This window comes from Myxine glutinosa, chromosome 5, assembly GCF_964187855.1.
Source record: "Myxine glutinosa chromosome 5, kmMyxGlut1.1, whole genome shotgun sequence".
Classification (NCBI taxonomy): domain Eukaryota; kingdom Metazoa; phylum Chordata; class Myxini; order Myxiniformes; family Myxinidae; genus Myxine; species Myxine glutinosa.
The window spans coordinates 204281981-204308655 of NC_136265.1; the positions used below are offsets into that span (position 1 = coordinate 204281981).

The window sequence follows — 26675 nt, forward strand, 5'->3', positions numbered from 1 at the left end:
GTCAGAAGTCATGTCAGGTAAAAATGTGATAACTTGTGAACAGCTGAAGGGATTTAAATTAAAACTTGGTACGGGTATGTATAGTGATATAAACATAAACTGATTAAATTTTGGGGTTAAGAGGTCAAAGGTCGAAGTCTGCAATGGGTCTATAACTTGAGAATGGCTGAAGTGATCTAATTCCAACTTGGTACAGGCATGTATAATGAAGTAATGATTAACTGATTAGATTTTGGGTCCCGAGGTCAAATGTTACAGGTCATGTCAGGTAAAGATGTGATAACTTGAGAACAGCTGAATGGATTGAAATCAAACTTGGTACAAGTATTTTAATGATGTCATAATGTGGGCGGATGCATATCTGTTGACGTCGTGACGTCGAAGTGTCGTTTTAGTTTACAAATGTTATGGGTTGTATTTATATATCATTTATTATCCTTTAAAAGGATTTTTTTTGGTGATGTTGGTTTATATATGAGAAGAAGATGGAAATGCAGTGGGGAATATATGTTGAAAAAATGCATCTCCGGACTGGGATTTGACTCAAATCTTCTTCTTGTAACGCAAAAACAGGCAGAAACTCAAGTTATGACTTATTAGCCAACACAGATTATATGTGGTTGTTTCTCATATTTAACACAAGAACGTGAAGATATTGTCGCGCGGACCCTTCGGTTAATACCAGGGCTCGTGGATGGACCAAAACGGACTTACTTGAGGCGACGACCAAACACGGATTTTACTTATGCAGTGCGGGAAGAGAAAGGGAAGTGGAAAGCTGCGGCAAAAGCACTTACCTGGAGCGTGCCGACCACGGCTTCGATCCTGCAGGGAAATTAATGAACCGAACAACCACAAGATTTCATGTACAAAAATAGAGATTTATTCACGGACCCGATACAATGAAACGCGACGGCAATCAATTAAACTAAATCCTATATTGGGATCCCACACACCAGACTCAACAACAGGACACAGGAATGAATTACTAAAATAATTGTCTCGTCGTGTAATGCAAAATGTTCCGTGGGTGCGGCCTTATCTTGTCTGTCATCTTGTATTGTCTGCCGTCCAAACATGGCTCCGTTCGGCCCCGCTTGCGCGCCACCAGGCCTCGCTCCAAGCTCCAATCGATTGCACACCACTAGGTCCGTGCACCACTCTAAGCTCCAAAGCACCGAGCATCGCTCCGAGCACCACGCAGTTGTCGAGCCAATGACCACCAGGGACCTCCCAAGACCAAGCAGGGAAGCGCAGAGCTTCTAACACACCGAGACAACCAGAAAGCACAAGGGTTCGAGCTGGACATGCAAGAGGGCCAGAGGGACGTGCTGCGCAAGAGAGAACTGCTCGATGTGCAAGACAGACATGCTGCGCAAGCAAGAAGAGCCAGATGTGCAAGACCGCAAATGTCGTTCGGCGCGCCCTCATATAACCTTGCGGCGGTGATGTCAGCCTTGGCGCGCCACCAACCAGCGCCCTCCACCGAACCTTCCAGCTTTGCGCCTCCCGCACTCGTTGGCTGAAGGTTCACGCCCACCGCGCCGACCAATCACAGGCCTGTAGTGTGGTGATAGCTCGTGGCACTCTATTTTCCTAGGCCTGCCAGAGGTGTAGCTGGCTGCGGCCCATGCGGCCTGCGGTGATGCGGCCCATGCGGCCTGCGGTGATGCGGCCCATGCGGCGGTGCCCCGAACTGGCCTCTTGCCTGTTCTCTTCCGAAGTCCTTGTCAGGGAAGGGAATTCTTTAATGTTGCGCTAAGGGCCTGTCCAAGTGTCTATGTTGGTGTGCATTGCCATAAGGGACAAAGGTTTGATTACCAGTTGTGACACACAGGGGTTTATTCTTAATCCCTACACTATCTAACACTCGAACATCATGGTATGTTCACAGGTATACATCTTAACCCAACAAACCGGACTACACATGGCACTTATTACAGGTAGATTCCCTATCGCGACAGTCAAAGCATGTTACCTATTCAGATCTACCTGACTCTAGATATTGCTTTACCCTACCGACATAACAATATTCTGTTTTACGCATGTTTGATGGAGCTGATGCAGTGGGCTATGTTGAAGTCCTGCCAACATTTCCTGACGCTAAGTTCAGGGTCGAACTCCATAGCCTCCAAGATGCGATGGAAGGTGCGGCGGGTATAAGTTTTGAAAGTGGCAACTACCCCTTGATCTTGTGGTTGGATTAGGAAGGTGGTGTTGGGTGGAAGGAAGTTGATTTCCACATTGGGATGGGCCACCTTCAGCTCCTCTGGGTGGTCTAGGGTGTTGTCCACGAGGAAGACCTTGAAGTCGAGGTCCTTTTCTGCCAGGTACCTCTCCATTTGAGGGACAAAACAGTTATGGAACCAATCCATGAATATGGCAGTTGTTACCCATGCCTTTGTGTTGGCCCTCAAAATGCGGGCAGAGTGTGTTTGTTTTTGTCATTGAGGGCATGCGTGTTCAGGGTACGGTGCCGTATCATTGGCTTCATCATGCAGTCCCGTTTGGCGTTGGCACAGAGGAGAAGAGATACCCGGCCTTTGCAGCCTTGAACCCCGATGCTGTCCTCTCTGACTTGGAGATGAAAGTTCCTGTGGGAATTTTCTCCCAGTGTTTCTTCTCGTCAGCATTTAAGAACTGCTCTTGTAGATAGCCCTTCTCTGCAATCAGCTGTGCGGGTTGAGCGGGGAAAGTTGCAGCTGCCTCATGGTCTGCTGAGGTATGCTCACCTGTGATCTTCACATTGTGGAGGTTGTAGCACTTCTTGAAGCGGTCAAACCATCCCTCATCTAGCTTGAAAGGGGCTGAGGCCACTTGTACCCGCATCGCTCATGCTTGCTTCACTCATAATAGCAGCACCACCCACATCACCAGCCGCACCACTTGTATTATCAACACCACCCTCACTAACCAGATGACCATACATGCGCTTTGCCTTTTCACAAATGATAGGTCCACTTAAAGGAACCTTTTTCTGCACATTGTCCTCAAGCCATGCATTCAATGCCTTCTCAATTTTCTCAATATGGATGTCCTTGGTCTGTGTAACGACTTTGGCACTGGGTGCTGCGCTACCTATGACACTTTCACAAATCGCCTTCTCGTTTTTCTTCATGTCCCGAACAGTGGACTCGTTCACACCATAACATCTGCTCACAGAGGCCGCACTCTCACCCCTTTCTAATTGGTTAAGCAGCTCCACTTTCTGGCTCAAGCTCAACACTTTTTCTCCCTCTTGGGAGTAGACGCATCTCCTGCATGACTCCTATGCTTAAGACCCATGGTCGATTTGAAACAATGAGCACAAAAGTTCATGAGCTCGAGGAATCACAGCAGGTCAAGACTGCGGCAGAAGAACAACGAGTAATACCCAGGACACGCTGTGCAGACTGACCCGTGCAGGGGATTGTGGGTAGGGGATTATCAGTAAGGGAATTGTAGGTAGATGGAGGAGGGGGGCAGTGTGACCATTGTTTATGGGAGATGTTTGTGCGAGATGGTGGTGGGGGGATTATGTGTGCCAACATAAACCGTGAGTATCTGGAGCACGAGGACCCGTGAAGGTAGAAACAGTTCACATTTTCTATACCTCGAATAGTTGGGTTCTGCAAAGTGCGAATCTGCGATTGTTGGGATTCTAACGCACTGATACGTGATCATCGTTTTCTGTTAGATAGTTTGTTTTTTTTCCTATAATAAACCACTGTTGCCATGTCCTTTTGTAGGTCAGAGCAAAAAATCGTTGTTTGTTCAGGATGCCCATTCATTGTACTAATTCAATCACTTCTGCAAGCCTCGACTATGTAGAGGAAAAAAACCCACTAATCCGACAGTTGAAAGGCAGGTCGGGAATCAAACCCAGATGAGACACCCGTTAAACTTCATGGAAGTCAACATAGCTCATGGCTGCCACTGTCAGTTTTTAGTGTGGAAGAAAAGACGTCCGAAGTGTCCGATTCCCAGTCAATTCTGTTTATTCAAAAAGCAACTGTATATAACCCGCTCATACTTCTTCCCACTATCCTGGTACTGTAAATCCCTCGATCAACCAGAACACAAGCATAAAAGCACAGATGATGGTGGTGAACACAACATGATGTCACCAAAAGTTAAACTTTGCTCTTCCATGAGGCTCGTTGTTGTATTAAAATAAATAAATCGAGAATTTGACTCAAGTTCATCCGGGTGATCACAAGAACCTGAATATGCAATACTGCACTTCAATCATTTTTGAGAGCTGATGAATTGGCTGGGATACCTTTCCAATGAGGGAGGTAAAAAGCTTCATACCGAAAAACTTTCAAAAATCGTGAATTTGGCAGGACATATTTGTCCAGGTATATGACATCACCACCTGATAGGTACCCAGCCCAAAACCCGAAAGTTCCAATTGTCATTATGGTGTGATTACAGGCCGCCAGGACTGCAAGGTCCTGTCCTGGGCTTGCGTTAGGGATGCCATCAGCTGCAAAGTACACATCTCCTCGTGATACGTTGATGTTTTGACGACACCACGTTACATCATCACTCGCCACCACAAACACAGAGTCAGGGTGGCGCCCGCGCATGTGCGTCATTGCCTTGATTAAGTACTGTGCATCTGCTACGACACCTTTCCATACATCTTGCATAGTCCTCACGTAGTCTCCTCTTCGTACATGCACACCTACAAAAGTCATATTAGCACCTGAGAGTTGGCTACTGCTTTTTGCTGCAACACTCCTGAGGAATGTGTCTGCTGTTTCACGAATCACCGGGCGGAATGTGAATTCCCGAAGAATTGCATCGCGGTAGCGGTCATAGAATGTCCAGGAGTTTAGATACCCTGTCAAATGAACACGCATTGGGGAGATATGTTCATACGATTCCTCCAACCAATCATGGAGCAAGAAATTGTTAAAATCCTTGTTCTCGTTCTCAGGTAACCTCGGTAGTGTCAGCTGAAAAATTTCTCCCAGTTCATTGGCTGAATTAACTGACAGATACGCTTGACGTCCATTCATTTGTGCAAGTCCATAAAGTGCTGCATATGCACCCATCTGGTTTCCAAGTCGTCCATTTGTTGATGAAATCCACACTCCAGGCAGTGGGTGCAGCATGGAGTTCTTGAAGCTCGTATTTCTACGCCATGGCACTGAAAGAAAACGTGGGATTAAAAAAGGGACCATCTGTGCAGAACTACAGTACATTACTCTTTATACTTGTTACAAAACGAATGAAGTCGGTCACCTACCCTGCTTCTCCTGGTGTCTGCCATGCTCCTGCCTGCCTCCCCATCTGCCTATGCCATCAGCCAAAGCGGCTAGAACAATGCTGCATTGACATAACACCTACCTGCTCTCAGGTCTGTCGTGCCACCTACTTGCCTGTCAGCCACTTATGCCACCGGCCAAGAAAATTCCCAGGCAGTTTGTCTTGCTGGGAAGACTGAACTGATTGCAACTGTTTTGAAAATGGGTTTGTAGAGAGTGGTGTATGATTTTGTGCTCATGTCCAGTGAATGTGATGTATGTGCTTCGTCGTTTAGGCTAGTATTGCTTTGCTTGTTTGGTGTATAAATAATGTGCCATTGAGTTTTGTGGAAAACAAAACGTTTGGTGTACTTCTCTGTGTTTAGGAATGTTAACAAAAATGTGACATGCAGGGTGTTCCAAAAATACCTGGACGACTTTGCTTTATTAATATTATATTTAGTACCACAAATGATACAACGACACCCTTTGTTTTATATGATACAGAAACTCAAAGTTTTCTTTATTTTCAGGTCTGGTGGTATAGTTTAAAAGAAAATGGCGACTCCACAGGAGAAAGCTCAGTGCGTTGAATGCTTCATCGAGACGAGATCCGACATACAAGTTCAGCGTAATTTCAAACCAAAGGAATGGAAGGAACCCACCATTGCAGACGACTATCAAAGAGTGGTACAAGAGGTTTAAGGAGACTGGAAATTGTCAGAAACACAAAAGTACCGGTCGACCAAGCACAAGTGCAGCAGACATTGAACAAGTGCGTGAATCATTTCAACAAAGTCCCAGAAAATCAATCCGACGAGCATCCAGAGAACTGGGACTACCAACCACCACTGTACACAGGATTTTGTATAAAAGATTGAAGCTTTATGTCTACAAGGTACAGATTCTGCAAAAACTCAAACCAAATGAAGGACCAAATACTAGGTGCTTGCCTTGGAAATGCTCAGCCCCATAGAGGATGATGAAGATTACCTGAAAAAGGTCATGTTCACAGACAAAGCTTGGGCCCATGTATCGGGGAAGGTCAACCAGCACAGTGAGGATCTGGGGCTCTAAAAACACCCACGTTGTCATTGATCACATACGCGACAGTCTTCTGTGAGGTGAATGTGTGGTGTGGCCTTCTGCTTGACCACTTGGTGGGTCCGTTTTTCATTGCAGAGGATACAGTGACCTCAACAAGTTACATGAACATGTTGGAAGGATTCGCCTTCCCACATATTGAAGACCTACAACCCGATATCATTTTTCAACAGGACGGCGTTCCCCCTCATTGGGGCTTAGCTTAAAATATCTCAAAAAGTTGTGGATGGATTCGGACGAGATTTGGCAGAGATGTAGCGTATGTGACAAGGACAAAATGATTAGATTTTGGTGAAGATCCGGATTGGGATCCGGCTACTAGAATTTTAAAAGTGATTCTGCACCATTGGGAGATTGGGCCAAAAACGATACATAGCAGAATATCTCAAAAAGTTGTGGACGGATTTAGACGAAATTTAGTGGAGTGGTTGGGTGTCTGACGAGGACAATTCGATTCAATGAAGATCTGAATATGGATTCGGTTACGAGAGTTATTTAATTATTTAAGTGATTCTTCACCATTGGAAGATGGCGACAAAAAATGTCATGTCAAAAACGTCAAAAACGATACATAGCAGGATATCTCAAATAGGTTGTGGATGGATTTGGACGACACTTGTTGGACCGGTTGGTTGTGACACAAGGAAGAATTGATTCAATTTTGGTGAAGATCCAGATCCGGATCCAGACAGTAGAATTTTTTAAGTGATTCTTAAAAAAATTCTGATTAGTACATGCTAATTAGTAGTAGGGATTAAGGCTAATTTTCCCCAGTGTGTGGTTCCCCCTGTTATCAATCCCTAACATTTTGAAGCATCTGCCATCCCTTAAATTACAAGCGCCGGCCCCATGGACACGAGCCACGGATGTGGCTGTCCTCATATCTGGACAAGAATTCAATCGGCGAGACATCATTCTCCAACAGCAAGATGACAAACTGATTCGTATTTCTGAAACTAATAAGGCCTATGATGCCTTGCAGTATCCTCTCATATTCTGGAAAGGTGAGGATGGATATCATTTTTTTTTTTTTTTTTTTTTGTATACAACATCGAGGCTCGTGAAAGAGCTAACATTAATCACACAAAAAGTCAAACCGACACACAAAACACAAAAACAAGGGGAGCGGCAGACAAGATGGGGAGAGAGGGGGAAGGACACAAACACAACATTTGAGAGCAGGGACATCGAGAGAACTGTGGGAGGGAGAGGGCTTGGGTGGAGGAGAGAGAGGTATAAAACATATGAACACTGCAAGGACTTCCACGAAAGAAGTTCGAATTTCAAAAAAGTGTATTCGGGGTGAATTAGCAGGGGTAGAAAAGATCAAGGTTTTGGATGGGGGAAGATAAGAGATGGTGGTGAACAACTGTTTTAAAGACCTGGAGGGAGGAGTGGGATTGAAGGGAGCGGGGGAGTTTGTTCCAGAGGTGGGAGAAAAGAGAAATGAAAGAGTGAAGGTGAGCAGAGAGCCGAGATTTTGGCAGTTTATCCATAAGAGGGTTGCTGGCAGATCTTGTGCGACCTGTAGGAATATTTGGGGAACAGAGCTCAGAGAGAGCTGGGGGAGCAAGGCCGGAGAGGAGTCGGTAGAAGACAGAAAGACCACCAACCTGCCTGCGGTGAGTAAGTGAAAGGCCCTCGGAGTTAGCTTCATCGCAGGAGATTCCAATGATTCTGAAAGCTTTGGTTTCAACAGCGTGAAGCCGAGCTAGGTGTGAGGCAGGAGCACCGGCCCAGAGGGGGGAACAGTATTCCATTGAGCTGCGGATGAAAGCCTTGCATGTGGTGAGGAGCTCAGCTGTGCCAAGGAAGGACTTCGCACGACGGAGGATGCCCAGTCGGCGACTGGCTTTGGAGGCCAGCTTGGAAATGTGGTTTTCCCAAGAAATATCATGGCAGATAGTGAGACCCAAAAGCTTGAGCGACAGAACTTCTTGGAGAGGATTGTTGAGAAGGTAGATGGGAGGGTTTTCCAGTCGGTCTTTTCGGAGAGACATAGTAAGAGTGTGAGATTTGTCAGGATTGAAAGACATGTTCCACTCGTTTGACCAGTCTATGATTTTGTCCAGGTCTGCAGAGAGTGGGGAGGCTGCAGAGTGCCGATCTGAGGGATGAGGAATGGAGCGGCAGAGAGTGGAGTCATCAGCAAAGAGATAGAGAGGATTTTCCAGAGAGTTGGAGAGATCATTGATGAAGACCAGAAAAAGCACAGGGCCCAGAACATTACCTTGGGGGACTCCAGCCAGAACAGGAAGGGGAGATGAGAGAAATCCATTCAGGGCCACACGTTGACTACGACCAGAGAGGAAGTCCGCAAGCCATGCGCGGAGATTTCCATGGATACCATAGGAGGAGAGTTTGGTGAGCAGAGCGGGGTGCCAGACCGTATCGAAGGCACGTGATATGTCAAGGGAGACAGCTCTGATTTCCTGTTTGGCATTGAGGACCTCCATCCATTGTTGAGACAGCAGAAGCAACATGTCCAAAGTAGTTTGACCTGGTCTGAATCCAAATTGATGATCGGAGATCAAGCCATTGGAGAAGAGGAAGGATTTGATATTTGAAGCAATGATGGATTCCATGACTTTGCTGATAATTGGGAGCACGCTGATTGGTCTGCAGTTGCAAGGATCTGTTTTTGCACCTTTTTGTGTAAAGCAGTAATGTTTGCTGATTTCCAAGATGCTGGCAGATGACCTTGAGCAAAAGAGAGGGTGAAAAGAACAGAGAGAGGGTGAGATTGAGCGGCAGAGCAGGATTTTAGGACCCGTGGGCTGATGCCGTCTGGTCCAGTTGCAGAATCAGAGTCGAGGTTTGACAAAAACTTCTCCACCTTCTCAGGAGAAAAGGACACAGAGCCGAGGAGCAGTTGGGTTCGACTGGGTAAGGTGGGAACAGAGAGAGAGATGGGTTTGGGACACAATATTTTGAGGCAAACACAGAGTTGAGGCATTCGGGTTTGTCACGTGTGGTGTCAACTGTGTAGCCATTTGAGGTAGGGGAGGGGATGGAGGGGGTACAAACACCAGAAACGGATTTGACCAGATGCCACCAGGATTTGGAGGAAGGAGACAGTTTTGAGAGTTCAATCTTGAGTGTGGAGAGATAGTACTTCCTGGCACTCCTGAGAGTAGACACACACTTGTTCCGAGCTTGGTGGAATTAACTGAGATTGCCTTCAGTTGGATTTGCCTTCCAAGAGGCAAAGGCAAGTTGTTTCAGGGCAACTGCCTCACCACAAGATTCTGTGTCCCATGGACGGGAGGAAGGGTAAGACAATTGAAGACGAGATGGGATAAACCTGTGCATGAGAGAGAGTAGTTTTCTTTGGAAGATTTCCCAGGAAGAATTGATGTCAGAGGCAGTCGAGATGAGAGACCAGTCCAGATGATTGATGGCTGCTTGGAGACCGTGCCAGTCGGCCTGAGTGAAATCCCAGACTCGTTGACGCTGAGGAGGCTCTCTGAGAATGGCCGGAGAGATGTCCACTTTAACAAGCACATTGTCAAAAGAACCGATTGGAGCAGAAGAAGAGCAGCAGAAATTTGCAGGGAAGTTTGTCATAACCAAGTCTAGAAGAGAGGGTACTCCGTTGACTGAGATCCGGGTTGGGAAATTGACAGATTGTGTCAGTCCCAATGAGTCACAGACCTCCTTTGCTGAGGTGCCATGGCTGGTGAGAGAGGAACCCACAACCAGCCAGCTGGCATGATGACAGTTGAAGTCGCCACATATGAGGAAGAGAGACTTTGGATGAGTTGATAGAAGTTGGTCCATGTTGTCAGACAGCGAAATGTAAATGGAGTCATTACTGTTTGGAGAACGGTAAAGAACACATATGAACAAAAGGTGGGAGTGGAGAGGAAGCCGTAGCCAGAGGTATTCCTGGGGGTGAGGTGGAGAGAGTGCAGTGCAGGGTGAGTGAGGAAGAGAGTTTTTGATAAAGATAGCAACCCCACCACCAGGACGAGGCTCCGGTCTATCATACCGGGGAGGAGGGAGTAACCAGGAAGAGATATTAAGGAATCAGAGACATATTGTAGGAGGAAAGTTTCTGTTAAGCAGATCAAGTCTGGATTGTCAGTAGCAACCTGAATGGAGAGATCAATCAGGTTTGAGCGAAAGCATTGATCGCTTTCATTCTGAACTCCAGATCAGATCAAGAGCTATCAAGGAAGTAGCAGCCATGTTTGAGGCTGTTCAAGTGAAGAGTCTCATATCTGCCGCTCAAGAACAGTTGAAGGTGTCAATTCCAAAATTGACCACTTTCTATGATGAGGTATCCGAGAGTGAGCTTTCAATAGAAATACCAAGGCTGAGAAGGCACCTGAAAGCAGCAGAGATTGATCTGGAAGAAGCCAAAGATTGGGCAACATTAGACGTTTTGACATTCATAGCTGAATGGGACTTCGTAGAATTTCTCCCAGCCCTTTCACTAAGCCTAAAATTATTTCTGACGATCTATGTGTCTGTGGCTTCATGTGAGAGGAGCTTTTCGAAGCTGAAACTTATAAAGAACTATTTGCGATCTACCATGGGACAGTCAAGGCTTTCCGATCTTGCGATATTATCAATTGAAAGTGAGTTGGCGAAAGGCATTGATTTCGATGAAGTGATTCACAAGTTCGCAGCTGTAAAGGCCAGGAAAGGAAAGTTCTGAATTAGTCGAGATGTTCACCAAGTGCTGAAATGCTTGTGTATTTGTTCCTGTTTATTTTTATGGTATTATTTCATTTATGAGTATATTTCCACATGCATTTGTCTACAAGTTCTACATTATTTGGGCCGTTATTGATTATGCAAACCTAATCCATTAATGTATTTCATGTAACAATAAAGTTTAACGTTAAAATCAACATAATTTTGATGTAGTTCTTAAACGTTTTTACCTCGAGTTCTATTGTTTTCTTACCGAATTTTCACTTTAACCACATGAAACTATGTAAATGTAAATACATTTCGGCTGTGCGTATGACATTGTAATTTAACCCTCTGGAGTCTACTGTTATTGTTATTATTATTATTATACCCTCTGGAGTCTACTCTTATTATTATTATATATGTTGGAACCCATCTGTGGATCGGTCCCATCGGCCGATGGGTCTGACCCATCTGTGGATGCACGAGAAATGACAATGCAGACCCATCGGCCGATGGGTTCTACATTATTTGCGTATCGAGTATTCTGCGGCCTAGTACTCGTAGGCTTCGGCTACCGTACCGTCTCCGACCTTGTGGTTTTGTTTTTCTTTCAGCGATTCGTCGAATGCGCTGAAATTATTTTCGTTCTCTGTTTCATCCCAGTCGTTCACCCCGTACCTCCTTGTTTAATATCTGTACTCACAAAAAAAAAAAAAACCCAAAATTTTTTCCCTTCACAGGTCTTATTCGTTTATTTGTTGTTCTTTTTGTTCGTTCGTTCTTCGTTCGCGATCACGCGATCACGTGGTTAGAAATGTATAATCTCTCCCCTGAACAACTATTTTCTCTCATATATTATAACACCCTTTTCTTCTTTTCCTACAAAAGGATGCTTTCGTCTTGCTCACCAAATCTATTCATTCCAAAAAATATATATAATACCATCTCTTACAGTTCCTCCTTTCTACATTCCCTAAACTATCCAGAACTCCACCCCTCCTCCAGTGTTCTCAAACGTATTTTTGACTCGAAGGTCTCAAACGCATTTTGCAAAAAATGTTCGTTTCCCATGAATCGTACACTTTTCAAAATCCAATCTCACCCCTCCCCTCCAAATCCTCCCCATCACCCATCCCTTTCAAATCTCCCCCCTTGCCCCTTCCCTCCCCTCCCTCCTAAACTCCCCCCACACCCCTCCCCTCCGAGACTCTCCCTCGCTCCTCCCCTCCGAGACTCCCCTCTCACCCCTCCTCCTCAAAGCATCCTCCCTGCTTCTTCCCCCTTCCAACTTTCACCTTCATCTCTCCCAACCTTCTGCCTCGCTCTTCCCCCTCCTCAAATAACACCTCACTGTGCCTCACCCAATCTCCATCAAACCTTTTGTCTGCCCCATTCTTCCCTTTCTCCAAGCTATTCTGAAATCTCTGAAATGTCTGACACACCTTCAACAGCTCTCCCTACCTCTTCCTCCTCTTCCACATCTTACCCTACCCCCCCCCCCTGTTCTGGACCCGATGCTCCCCCTTCCTCTTCATTAACGGTATGGACCTCAAACATCCGGGGCCTTCGCTCAAACTTGACTGACCTCTCCATACAGGTTGCTTCTGACAAACCAGATGTGATCTGCTTAACAGAAACTTTCCTCCTTCATGATGTCTCTGATGCCTTGGTATCTCTCCCAGGTTACTCCCTCCTCCGGTATGATAGACCTGAGCCTCGTCCTGGAGGTGGGGTTGCTATCTTTATAAAAAAAACTCTCTTCGTCACTCGCCCTACACTGCCCTCTCTCCACCTCACCCCCAGGAATACCTTTGGCTACGGCTTCCCCTTCGCTCCCACCTTTTGTTCATATGTGTGTTGTACCGTCCACCAAACAGCGATGACTCCATCTACATCTCACTGTCTGATAATATGGACCAACTTCTATCTACCCATCCCAACTCTCTCTTCCTCATATGTGGTGATTTCAATTGTCACCATGCCAGTTGGCTGGGTGTGGGTACCTCTATCACCAGCCATGGCTCTTCAGCAAAGGACTTCTGCGACTCACTGGGACTGACACAATCTGTCAATTTCCCGACCCAGATCTCAGTCAACGGAGCATCTTCTCTTCTGGATTTGGTTATGACAAACTTCCCTGAAAATGTCTGCTGCTCTTCTTCTGCTCCAATCGGCTCATCTGATCATGTGCTTGTCAAAGTGGACATCTCTCTGACCATTCTCAGAGAGCCTCCTCAGCGTCGACGAGTCTGGCATTTCACTCAGGCCAACTGGCACGGTCTTCAAGCAGCCATCAATCATCTGGACTGGTCTCCCATCTCTACCGCCTCTGACATCAACTCATCCTGGGAATTCTTTCAAAGTAAATTGCTCTCTCTCATGCACAGATTTATCCCATCTCGTCTTCAGTTGTCATACCCTTCCTCCCGTCCATGGTACACGGAATCTTGTGGTGAGGCTGTTGCCCTGAAACAACTTGCTTTCGTCTCCTGGAAAGCAAATCCAACGGAAGGAAATCTCATTTCCTTTCACAAAGCCCGAAACAAGTGTGTGTCCACCCTCAGGAGAGCCAGGAAACAATATCTCACCGTTCTCAAGACCGAACTCTCTTATCTGTCTCCCTCTTCCAAATCCTGGTGGCGTCTGGTCAAATCTGTTTCTGGTGTTTGTTCCCCCTCCATCCCCTCCCTCACCTCAAACGGCTTAACGGCTGACTCCGCATGTGAAAAAGCTGAATGCCTCAACTCTGTGTTTGCCTCTAAATCTTGTGTCCCAAACCCATCCCTCTCTGTACCCACCGTACCCAGTCGTACCCAGCTGCTCCTGGACTCTGTGTCCTTTCCTCCTGACAAGGTGGAAAAGTTTCTGTCAACCCTCGACTCTGATTCTGCAACTGGTCCTGATGGCATCAGCCCATAGGTCCTAAAATCATGTTCTTCTGCTCTTTCACTCCCTCTTTCTGTTCTCTTCACCCTCTCCTTTGCTCAAGGTCATCTGCCATCTGCTTGGAAATCAGCCAACATCACCGCTTTGCACAAAAAAGGTGCAAAAACAGATCCCAGCAACTACAGACCAATCAGCCTTCTCCCAATTATCAGCAAAGTCATGGAATCCATCATTGCTTCAGATATGAAATCTTTCCTCTTCTCCAATGGCTTGATCTCTGATCATCAATTTGGTTTCAGACCTGGTCACTCTACTCTGGACATGCTGCTTATGCTTTCTCAACAATGGATGGAGGTCCTCAACGCCAAACAGGAAATTAGAGCTGTCTCCCTTGACATTTCACGTGCCTTCGATACGGTCTGGCACCCTGCTCTGCTCACCAAACTCTCCTCCTTTGGTATCCATGGAAATCTCCACGCATGGCTGGCGGACTTCCTCTCTGGTCGTAGTCAACGTGTGGCCCTGAATGGGTTTCTCTCATCTCCTCTTCCTGTTCAGGCTGGAGTTCCCCAAGGTAGTGTTCTGGGCCCTGTGCTTTTTCTGGTCTTCATCAATGATCTCTCTGACTCTCTTGAAAATCCTCTCTATCTCTTTGCTGACGACTCTACTCTCTGTCGCTCCATTCCTCATCCCTCAGATCGGCAGTCTGCAGCCTCCTCACTCTCTGCAGACCTGGACAAAATCACAGACTGGGCAAACAAATGGAACATGTCTTTCAATCCTGATAAATCTCACACTCTTACGATGTCTCTCCGAAAAGACCGACTGGAAAACCCTCCCAGCCACTTTCTGAATAATCCTCTCCAAGAAGTTCTGTCACTCAAGCTTTTGGGTCTCAATATTTGCCATGATCTTTCCTGGGAAAACCACATTTCAAATCTGGCCTCCAAAGCCAGTCGCCGACTGGGCATCCTCCGTCGTGCGAAGTCCTTCCTTGGCACACCTGAGCTCCTCACCACATACAAGGCTTTCATCCGCAGCTCTATGGAATACTGCTCTCCCCTCTGGTCTGGTGCTCCTGCCTCACACCTAGCCCGTCTTCACGCTGTTGAAACCAAAGTGTTCAGAATCATTGGAATCTCCCGTGATGAAGCTAACTCCAAGGGCCTTTCACTCACTCACCGCAGGCAGGTTGGTGGTCTTTCCGTCTTCTACCGACTCCTCTCTGGCCTTGCCCCCCCAGCCCTCTCTGGGCTCTGTCCCCCAAATATTCCTATAGGTCGCACAAGATCTGCCTGCAACCCTCTTATGGTTAAACTGCCAAAATCAAGACTTTCTGCTCACCTTCACTCCTTCATTCCTCTTTTCTCCCGCCTCTGGAACAAACTCCCTCACTCTCTTCAATCCCACTGCACCCTCCAGGTCTTTAAAACAGCTGTTCACCACCATCTCTTATCCTCCCCCATCCAAAACCTTGATCTTTTCTACCCCCGCTAATTTCGGTCCCCTTGTGTTTTATACCTCCCCCCCCCACCCTCCCCCTCCCATGCCTCCTGCCCCCAAGCCCTCTCCCTCCCACACTTCTCCCTGCTCTCAAATGTTGTGGTTGTGTGCTTCCCCTTCTCTCCCCATCTTGTCTTCCGCTCCCTCATTTTTGTGTGTTTTGTTTGTCTGGTTGATTTGTTTGTGAAATAAATGTTAGCTCTTTCACGAGCCTCGATTCAGTATACAAAAACAAAAACAAACAAAAAAAAAATGTGTTGTTCACCTTGAAGGAATGTGTTGACAGAATGGTGCTCTTCAATCAGGTACACAGTCATTGGAATTACATGTGATAGGAATTTAACAGAGATGATTTTTAACACAAACAATACAATACGTTAAACAGAATTTACGGATACAATACCGATACAATTACGGATACAATTACGGATACAATTTACGGAATACGGATACAATACGTTAAACAGAATTTTACAGAGATGAATTATGATGCATACACATTCCTTCAAGGTGAACAACACATCCGCAGATGGCGCAGACCCATCGGCCGATGGGTCTGCATTGTCATTTCTCGTGCATCCACAGATGGGTCAGACCCATCGGCCGATGGGACCGATCCACAGATGGGTTCCAACATATATTATGCACATCGAATCCAGGAGGCGGTAATTGCGCGGTAAATTTGAATGCGGTTAGAACCGATAAATTCGGCTCGGAGACATTTCGGCGCATGCGTGAAGCTGATAGAATCGGCTCGGAGACATTTCGGCGCATGCGTGAAGCTGATAGAATCGGCTCGGAGACATTTCGGCGCATGCGTGAAGCTGATAGAATCGGCTCGGAGACATTTCGGCGCATGCGTGAAGCTGATAGAATCGGCTCGGAGACATTTCGGCGCATGCGTGAAGCTGATAGAATCGGCTCGGAGACATTTCGGCGCATGCGTGAAGCTGATAGAATCGGCTCGGAGACATTTCGGCGCATGCGTGAAGCTGATAGAATCGGCTCGGAGACATTTCGGCGCATGCGTGAAGCTGATAGAATCGGCTCGGAGACATTTCGGCGCATGCGTGAAGCTGATAGAATCGGCTCGGAGACATTTCGGCGCATGCGTGAAGCTGATAGAATCGGCTCGGAGACATTTCGGCACATGTGTGAAGCTGATAGAATCGGCTCGGAGACATTTCGGCGCATGCGTGAAGCTGATAGAATCGGCTTGGAGACATTTCGGCGCATGCGTGAAGCTGATAGAATCGGCTTGGAGACATTTCGGCGCATGCGTGAAGCTGATAGAATCGGCTTGGAGAGTTTTCGGCGCATGCGTGAAGCTGATAGAATCGGCTCGGAGACATTTCGGCGCATGCGTGAAGCTGATAGAATCGGCTCGGAGACATTTCGGCGCATGCGTGAAGCTGATAGAATCGGCTCAGAGACATTTCGGCGCATGCGTGAAGCTGATAGAATCGGCTCGGAGACATTTCGGCGCATGCGTGAAGCTGATAGAATCGGCTTGGAGACATTTCGGCGCATGCGTGAAGCTGATAGAATCGGCTTGGAGACATTTTGGCGCATGCGTGAAGCTGATAGAATCGGCTCGGAGACTCCAGAGGGTTAAAGGTGTAATTTTAATTTTGCTAGTTGTTTATGCTCACTACTATTGCCATTATATTCAGTGATATACGGGAATTACGATTTACGAGTAACATTAGTAAAAAAAAAACATTACTAAGGATTCTGTATTGTCTGGTATGGGAGGAGGTCCATGGGGGGGGGGGGGGGGAGTGACACCGTGTGTTACCGCACTGCGTGACACCAACCCTAGTGACGCCACTGCATTCACCCACCAGCATACACTACTCACAATAAGTTAGGGATATTGTGGGAGTTAGTTTTTTTAATAGGGGTCAGGGTATTGAAATCAAGAATGCTGTGTTTTTTCACACTCATTAATAACCATAGAATTAGGACCAACTGTCGTGAAAATCGAGCTCAGACACGACTTGACCTCTGGGTAGGCTTTAATATCATTTAGATCTGCAGTACTTCCTAAAAGAATACATTCAAGCAACAGGCATTAAATCAGAGCATTTCATGAGCAACAAAGGTTGAATACAGGTGCGTACAGGTAGTATGACTATAAGCGAGCTTGTGATACATATATAGCAGAATCGTTACCTTTCTATGGAAGCCCAGATGAGCTAGAGAGAGTTACATTTCGACTATGGTTGTACATCTCCTGTCCGCGCTGAAATGGCAGCCTCTTATATATAGAAGCCGCGAAGGTGTCGCGTAGCGGCCATGAGGAGAATGACATCAGTGTCGTATCTTGGATGTCGATTCCATCACACCAACAACTTTTTTCAACATAATTAATACACAAAATCAACCACACCGAAGAACCTGCCAATATCCCTAACTTGTTGTGAGTAGTGTATATATGAACCCCCTCCCCCCCCCCCACTCCCCTACTCCCCTTCCCCCCTTCCCTCCTCTCCCCCTTCCCCTTCCTCCCTCCCCCTTCCTCCCCTTCCCCCCCTTTCCCACCCTCCTCCCCTCTCCTTCCCCCCTCCCCCCTCCCCTCCCCCGCCCGCCAACGTCGGGTACTTCTGCTAGTTGCTTATAAAGGAATACTGATTCGCTTCTAAATTAGGTTTGATCTATTTTAAAAACAAGATGTTTTTCTCTTCACTCAACAAAAAACACGAATATATTGTCAGTTTTAAAGTGAGAAGTGTCGTCCTCTGTCTGTCTGCCTGTCTTTTCGTGTCGAGATCCATCCATTCCATTGCCGTTGGCTCGTCCTGCTGTAATAAATTGTTCTTATTTCGGAAGTCCACGCATCCAAAGGGAAAATGATTCAAGCATCTCTTACCTATATTCGGAGAGGATGGTAAAAATGTGAAGAAAACGTAGGTGAAACACAATGTGCTGCAGATCAGAAGCAGGGCAAGGACCCTCATCCACCCGATGACATTTCTGGTAGTTTCACCACGACCTCTCATCCTGGTTAGTTGAGTTGTCATATTCCTTCATTAAAGCTATTCACTCGTCTCTACAAACAAAAAGAAGAGAACAAGTACAGATGCATTAAAAGTACACTGCCCCCATGCCAAATAAATAAATAAATAACATATCCTCCAGCGCGCAACATTGCTGGAGCACTTTAGGCACCCGGCGATGCTGCCCTGCAGCACATGGAGCTGGAATTGGGAGAGAGCGGTGTGCACTAAATGATTGATTAATTGCCTAATAAAAATAGAGTAATCATAAAATAATTTATTTCTTAATCAATTGGCTAATAGAATACCTAAACCAGCACTGTTTGATCTGAATCTGTAAGTTTGTAAAAATTAATTAATCAATTAATCGAAAAATTTAACAAATAATCGAATAATTAATTTATCAATAAATCCAAAATACCCTTTATAGCCAAATCACTTGGTCACTGTCATGGCCAAGTACAAACTTCCTAGGCCAAAAAGTGTCTCAAATATTGCCCAGATGAGAAAGAAAAGAAATAAATAATTAATAAATTGATAATAATTAAGTAATTAATAAATTAATTGACTAATCAAAAAATTAACGACGTTATTCATAGAATACTTACCCCAAGCAGTTGACTTGGTGCGAGCCAACTCTTCTGTTTTGCAAGGGTTTTTACGGCGTAGCCCATAGGGCAAAGCCATCTAGAACAATGTTTGTGCGTCTGTATGTCCCCTCAAATGTATACCAATCAGAGCTGAGAATCTGGTCACATGACAGGGTGATGCGTTACGTCTGATGTCATTACAGCAGTACGGCGGCTGACTCTCCACACACCGCCATTTTGATTCCAATTTCGTTCAGGCCGAACATGTCGTCGAACCTGTTATATATCACAATCGCCATGCTCTACCTTCACGTTTTTCATTCAGTGTGAAACACAAACAAATTGTTAAAACCGTTTGTTAAAATGATCATCAAATATCGAAAGCATCGGCGTTACGTCTTCCCAACAAAACGGTAGTGTCCGTAGATTCAGTAAACAGCAACAGGAACGAGAATCAAGAGGTTTTCTTTATTCGGCATTTTCTCTCTTCTGCACATGCGCACCTTTCCTCCATTAGCCCCCAATCACGTGGTACCCGAAACCAACAGACACAGCAACTGCCCCCCCCCCCACTTTAAATCTTACAACAAATAGGTAGTTCATCATTAAGATCACTGCACTCGTCTGTCATAGAAACCAGATAACACAATCACATTAAACCGTTTATCATTTCAGGTGATTTCAGGTGATTTTCTTTCATTAAAGCTATTCACTCGTCTCTACAAACAAAAAGAAGAGAACAAGTACAGATGCATTAAAAGTACACTGCCCCCATGCCAAATAAATAAATAATGAAACAAATGGCCAGGAGTTTGTTCAGGTGATTTCCCAAACCAACCTACAATTAACTCAGTTTCACAAATGTTAGATTAGAGGGGTCAAAAAAACAAATTTCTCATCCAACCAGGTGGTAGGCAAATACACAGACTCAGCATTGTTCAATTAGTCTTCGCGTTTTCTTCCTTTCTCGCACCGGAAATCTTCTGGACTCGCCAACCCAATGAGGTAGTTGACCAGATGATGGGGAAGGCACGGGTTCATCTACAACCGGTTCCGGGTTCCCAAATTGATCAACCCGTGGAGAAAAAAATCGAGTCATCAAAATGCTGATCGGAAAGAACAGCTCGTTCAACAGGTGGTGTAAATGGAATATACATTTTCTGACTCCACCTCCCAACAAGACCAGTTGGAGACAAGGGTCCAGAAAGCGAGACTGGGAATTGGTCGGGGCCCCCCATTTCACCCCTGGGTTGTAAACATGAAGGGGTGGTCACATTCAGGGGACGTAGTTGTTCTTCATGTCTCTTCCACACCAACCCGTTTACTTGCACATCCTAATTTATTGGACTAATGACCCGAAATATAGTCCCAGGAACCCAGCTCAGACCTTTTCCAAAATTTCGCGCAAACACGAGTTGACCCTGCTGGAACTTTGGGACATGTCCGAGGTTCTCTTGGAACACCTTCACTTGTTGTTTGGTTTGGTTAGCTCCAAGAGCACTGAGCCTTATTCTAGGTTGTCTGTTCATTAACAGTTCTGAAGGTGATTTCCCAAACGAGGTAGGCGTGGCCCTGTATGTCAACAGGAATCTGTCCAGTTTGGATTGTACCAGCTCTCCGGTATCTCCAATTTTTTTCATTTTTTTCTGAAAAATGACCGACATAACGTTCTGCCAAACCATTCGTAGCAGGGTGTCCTGGGGCAGTCAGGGTATGTTTAATGTCATTTGTCATGAGAAACTCTTGGAACCCGGCGCTGGTAAATTTGCTGCCGTTATCAGTCACAAGGGGTTCCGGCAGACCAAAAACACGGAAAACATGTCGAAGGCTTTGAATAATGGTCATGGCCATGGTGTTCACCAAGGGAATTATTTCTAAGTACTTTGAATAAGCGTCTACCAGAACCAAAAACATTTTCCCTTTAAAAGGGCCCTCCAGGTCTAGAGGAAGTCGTTTCCAGGGACCGGCAGGCCAAGACCACGATGCGGGCTGGCTCCCCGGCGGAGCCTTTGCATTCTCCTGACACATTACACACGATTTCATGGTGCTTTCAATATCCTTGTCGATATTTGGCCACCACAGGTATCTCCTGGCCATTTGTTTCATTTTTACCATGCCTGAATGTTCAACATGTAAATCAGTGAGTAGAATCTGCTGAAGCGATGTGGGAATAACCACTGACAGTTCCACAGTACAATATCCTCTTCCACAGAAAGGTCCAGCCTTTTGTTGTGATAAGGCCAAATCACCTCCTCCGGATTCTCATTCCAACCATGTTTTGTGAAATTAAGTACCTTGCAGAGAACTGGATCCTTCTTTGTTTCAACCGCGACGATAGCGGCATTCACAATTTCATCATTTTCACCAGAAATACCTCCACAGTCACTCGTTCAGGATTTGTAGGATGACCCAGTATGGGTTTTCATGAGAGGAAATCTGCATAAACGTTTTTCTTGCCTGTAATGAACTGTATGGTGTAGTCATAAGCGGCCAACAGTAAGGACCATCTCTTTATCCTTGCTGACGCTAACTGTGACACGGGTTTGTGCTCGCTAAACAGTTACCAGAGGCTTATGATCTGTCATTAGCGTGAAATGTCTCCCCAGGAGGTATTGCCGAAACTTTGTCACTCCAAAAACTATTCCCAATGACTCCTTCTCAATCTAGGAGTATTTTTTTTCCACGTTGTTCAGAGTTCTTGATGCGTAGGCCACCGGCTCTAACTCACCCTCTGGGCTGGGTTGAAGTAGGACTGCCCCTACACCCACAGAGGATGCGTCCGCCTTAAGGACCAAGCAGGCATGAGGGTTGTAATGACGTAGTACGTGACTGGAGCATAAAGCAGCTTTAATTTTTTCAAATGAGTTACCCTCGGCCTTTCCCCATTTCCATTTCACCTCCTTTTTTAGTAGCTTGTACAAAGGAGACATGATTTCGGAAAAATCTGAAACAAAACGACGAAGGGAAATTTGCAAGGCGAAGGGAATGACTAATTCAGCCACGTTTTCGGGAACCCCTGCCTGTTGGACAGCTTCAAGCTTCTGTTTTGTCGGGAACACCCACGCAGCCGAAATAACAAATCCAACATACTCAATCTCTTCCAGCATGAGGTGGGACTTGTCATGTTTTAATGTAATTCCGTTTTCCTCCAGCCTTTTAAAAAAACCTGTGAAGGTTTTTAAAATGGTTGTCATCACTCTCTCCCATCACCAGGATATCATCAATGTATACGCAGCACCTGGGAAGGTCTTTTAGCAAATTCTCCATGGTACGTTGAAAAACTGGAACGGCTGTTTCCGCCAAATGAGAGCCATCGGTACTGATACAGGCCTCGGTGTGTATTTACCGTAGTGTACTTTCTGCTCCCAGGGGTCAACTTTAATTGGTGGTAAGCTAGGGACAAAGCAAGCTTCGTATACTTCTTCCCACCAACAAGTTTGTTTAACAGTTCTTCCAGTGTAGGTACTGGGTATTGTTCCAACTCGGAATATTTGTTTATGGTGCCAGAATAATTACCACAAATCCGCAACTGGCCATCCTGGTTTAATGACCGGCACAATGGGTGAGGCCCATTCTGAGTACCGAACTCTCAATGACCCCATCCTTTTCAAGCTTGTCCAAAGCCTGGTCAACCAACCATCATCATCTCGCGAGATCTTGTCGGCGACGGTTTTTCGAAGCTGTACATGCTCTCCATGCTTTTGAAGTTAAGTAATTGTTCACAATTGTATTTTTGTCTAAACTGTATTTATCTTTCGGTGTGTGTACCTATAGTGTGTCCCGAGGAAGATTCTCGGTGCTAATCTATCATACCTGTATGAAAAAAATCGTCGGTTATTTCGTGCCGGGTTTTTTGCGCCTAGTACATTGTTTCCTACCTTGAGGCTTCATTTTCTCTCACTGGTCGATTGTGGTCCATTTACTTTCATTCTCAGTTTTTCCCAGTCTTTTCACCCCATACTTCCTTGTTTAAAATCTAAACTAAAAAAAAACAAAAAAACAAAAACATTTCCTTCTCTGTTCTTATTCGTTGTTCTCATTCGTTTATTCGTTGTTCTTATTCGTTCGTCCTTCCTTCGACCACGTGTTTCACCCCCATTTTCCCAGATAGTTTTCACTGTTCAATTTAAAAATGTTTAATCTTTCCCCTGAAGTGCTGTATTCTGTCGTATATGATAACACCTTTTTCTTCCTCTTCTTTAAAAGGGTGCTTTCGACTTGCTCACCAAATCTATTCATTCCAAAAAAAGATTCCATCTCTCACAGTTCCTCTTTCCTTCATTCCCTAAACTCACTTGCACTCCACCTCTCCTCCTCCCCCCCCCCCCTCCAGTGTCCTTAAACGTATCTCTGACTCAACGGTCACAAGAAACTCATTTTGCAACAAATGTTTGTTTCCCATGAATCGTACACTTTCTAAAATTCAAACTCACCCCTCCCCTCCAAATCTTCCCCACACCCCTCCCCTCCTAGACTCTTCCTTGCCCCTCCCCTCCAAAACTCCCCCCTCACCCTCCCCTCCAAGTCTCCCCCATCCCTTTCAAACCCCCCCTTGCCCCTTCCCTCATAAACTCCCCCTAACCCCTCCCCTCATAAACTCCTCTCACCCCTCCCCTTCAAATCTCCCCACCCTCATTTTCCTCCATTTCCCACCTCTCACCCCTCCTCCTCAAAGTGTCCTCCCCGCTTCTTCCCCCTTCCAACTCTCATCTCCATCTCCCCCAACCTTCTGCCTCGCTCTGCCCCCCCTCAAATAACACCTCACTGTGCCTCACCCAATCACCATCAAGCCTTTTGTCCGCCCCATCCTTCCCTTTCTCATAGCTATTCTGAAATCTCTGACACACTTTCAACAGCTCTCCCTACCTCTTCTTCCTCTTCCACATCTTAACCTACCCCTCCCCCCCCCCCCCCTGTTCTGTATCCGATGCTCCCCCTTCCTCTTCATCAACGGAATGGACCTCAAACATCCAGGGCCTTCACTCAAACTTGACTGATCTCTCCATGCAGGTTGCTTCTGACCAACCAGACTTGATCTGCTTAACAGAAACTTTCCTTCTTCATGATGTCTCTGATTCCTTAATATCTCTCCCGGGTTACTCCCTCCTTCGGTATGATACACCTGAGCCTCGTCCTGGAGGTGGGGTTGCTATCTTTATCAAAAACTCTTCATCACTCGCTCTGCACTGCCCCCTCTCCACCTCACCCCCAGGAGTACCTTTGGCTACAGCTTCCCCTTCGCTCCCACCTTTTGTTCATATGTGTTCCGTACCGTCCTCCAAACAGTGATGACTCCATTTACATGTCGCTGTCTGACAACATGTACCAACTTCTATCCACTCAACCCAACTCTCTCTTCCTCTTTTGTGGTCCCTTCAACTGTCATCATGCCAGCTGGCTGGGTGTGGGTTCCTCTCTCACCAGCCATGGCACGTCAGCAAAGGACTTCTGCGACTCATTGGGACTGACACAATCTGTTAATTTCCTGACCCTGATCTCAGTCAATGGAGTATCTTCTCTTCTCGGCTTGGTTAAGACAAACTTCCCGGCAAATGTCTGCTGCTCTTCTTCTGCTCCAATCGGTTCTTCTGATCATGTGCTTCTTAAAGTGGACATCTCTCTGGCCATTCTCAGAGAGCCTCCTCAGCGTCGATGAGTCTGGCATTTCACACAGGCCAACTGGCACGGTCTGCAAGCAGCCATCAATCATCTGGACTGGTATCCCATCTCTACTGCCTCTGACATCAATTCTTCCTGGGATTTCTTCCAAAGCAAACTGCTCTCTCTCATGCACAGATTTATCCCATCTCGTCTTCAGTTGTCTTACCCTTCCTCCTGTTCATATATAATGAATGATCGTTTTAAGGCCATTTTAAGGCCATGGTACACTGAATCTTGTGGTGAGGCAGATCCCCTGAAACAACCTGCCTTTTCCTCTTGGAAGGCAAATCCAACTGAAGGCAATCTCAGTTCCTTCAACCAAGCTCGGAACAAGTGTGTGTCTACCCTCAGGAGTGCCAGGAAGGACTGTCTCTCCACACTCAAGATTGAACTCTCAAACCTGTCTCCTTCCTCCAAATCCTGGTAGCGTCTTGTCAAATCCGTTTCTGGTGTTTGTTTCCCCTCCATCCCCTCCCTTACCTCAAATGGCAACACAGTTGACACCGCATGTGACAAAGCCGAATGCCTCAACTCTGTGTTTGCCTCAAAATCTTGTGTCCCAAACCCATCTCTCTCTGTTCCCACCTTACCCAGTCGAACCCAACTGCTCCTGGACTCTGTCCTTCTCTCCTGTCAAGGTGGAGAAGTTTTCGTCAGACCTCGACTCTGATTCTGCAACTGGACCAGACGGCATCAGCCCACAGGTCCTAAAATCCTGCTCTGCCACTCTATCCCACCCTCTCTCTGTTCTTTTCACCCTCTCTTTTGCTCAGCCAGTATCTTGGAAATCAGCAAACATTACCGCTTTACACAAAAAGGTGTAAAAACAGATCCTTGCTACTACAGACCAATCAGCCTGCTCCCAATTATCAGCAAAGTCATGGAATCCATCATTGCTTCGGATATCAAATCCTTCCTCTTCTCCAATGGCTTGATCTCCGATCATCAATTTGGATTCAGACCAGGTCAGTCTGCTCTGGACATGTTGCTTCTGCTGTCTCAACCATGGATGGAGGTCCTCAATGCCAAACAGGAAATCAGAGCTGTCCCACTTGACATATCACGTGCCTTCGATACAGTCTGGCACCCAGCTCTGCTCACCAAACTCTCCTCCTGTGGTATCCATGGAAATCTCCACGCATGTCTTGCGGACTTCCTCTCTGGTCGTCGTCAACGTTTGGCCGTGAATGTATTTCTCTCATCTCCCCTTCCTGTTCTGGATGGAGTTCCCCAAGGTAGTGTTCTGGGCCCTGTGCTTTTTCCGGTCTTCATTAATGATCTCTCTGACTCTCTGGAAAATCCTCTTTATCTCTTTGCTGATGACTCCATTCCCTGCTGCTCCATTCCTCATCCCTCAGATCGGCAGTCTGCAGCCTCCTCACTCTCTGCACACCTGGACAAAATCACAGACTGGTCAAACAAGCGGCACATGTCTTTCAATCCTGACAAATCTCACACTCTAACTATGTCTCTCCGAAAAGACCGACCGGAAAACCCTCCCATCTACTTTGTCAACAATCCTCTCCAAGAAGTTCTGTCACTCAAGCTTTTGGGTCTCACTATCAGCCATGATCTTTCTTGGGAAAACCACATTTCCAAGCTGGCCTCCAAAGCCAGTCGCCGACTAGGCATTCTCCGTCGTGTGAAGTCCTTCCTTGGCACACTTGAGCTCCTCACCACATACAAGGCTTTCATCCGCAGCCCAATTGAATACTGTTCCCCCCTCTGGGCCGGTGCTCCTGCCTCACACCTAGCTCGGCTTCACGCCGTTGAAACAAAAGCTTTCAGAATCATTGGAATCTCCTGCGATGAAGCTAACTCCGAGGGCCTTTCACTCACTCACTGCAGGCAGGTTGGTGGTCTTTCTGTCTTCCACCGACTCCTCTCCGGCCTTGCTCCCCCAGCTCTCTCTGTGCTCTGTCCCCCAAATATTCCTACAGGTCGAACAAGATCTGCCAGCAACCCTCTTATGGTTAAACTGCCAAAATCTTCAATCCCACTCCTCCCTCCAGGTCTTTGAAACAGCTGTTCACCACCATCTCTTATCTTCCCCC

General features: G+C 46.3%; 1 protein-coding gene across 2 annotated transcripts in view; it reads right to left on the reverse strand.

The window, feature by feature from the left end:
• Nucleotides 1–3933: 3933 nt before the first annotated feature.
• LOC137426524 (galactoside alpha-(1,2)-fucosyltransferase 2-like) overlaps nt 3934–26675 on the reverse strand; it is a 77688-nt gene continuing 54946 nt past the window's right edge. For both annotated transcript variants that reach the window (XM_078779388.1, XM_078779387.1), the window contains exons 2-3: nt 18244–18423; nt 3934–5137 (exon numbers count right to left, since the gene is read on the reverse strand). In XM_078779388.1, the coding sequence (XP_078635514.1) occupies nt 4224–5137; nt 18244–18394 (1065 nt within the window). In that variant the 5' untranslated portion in view covers nt 18395–18423 and the 3' untranslated portion in view covers nt 3934–4223. The remainder of the gene's footprint in view (nt 5138–18243; nt 18424–26675) is intronic.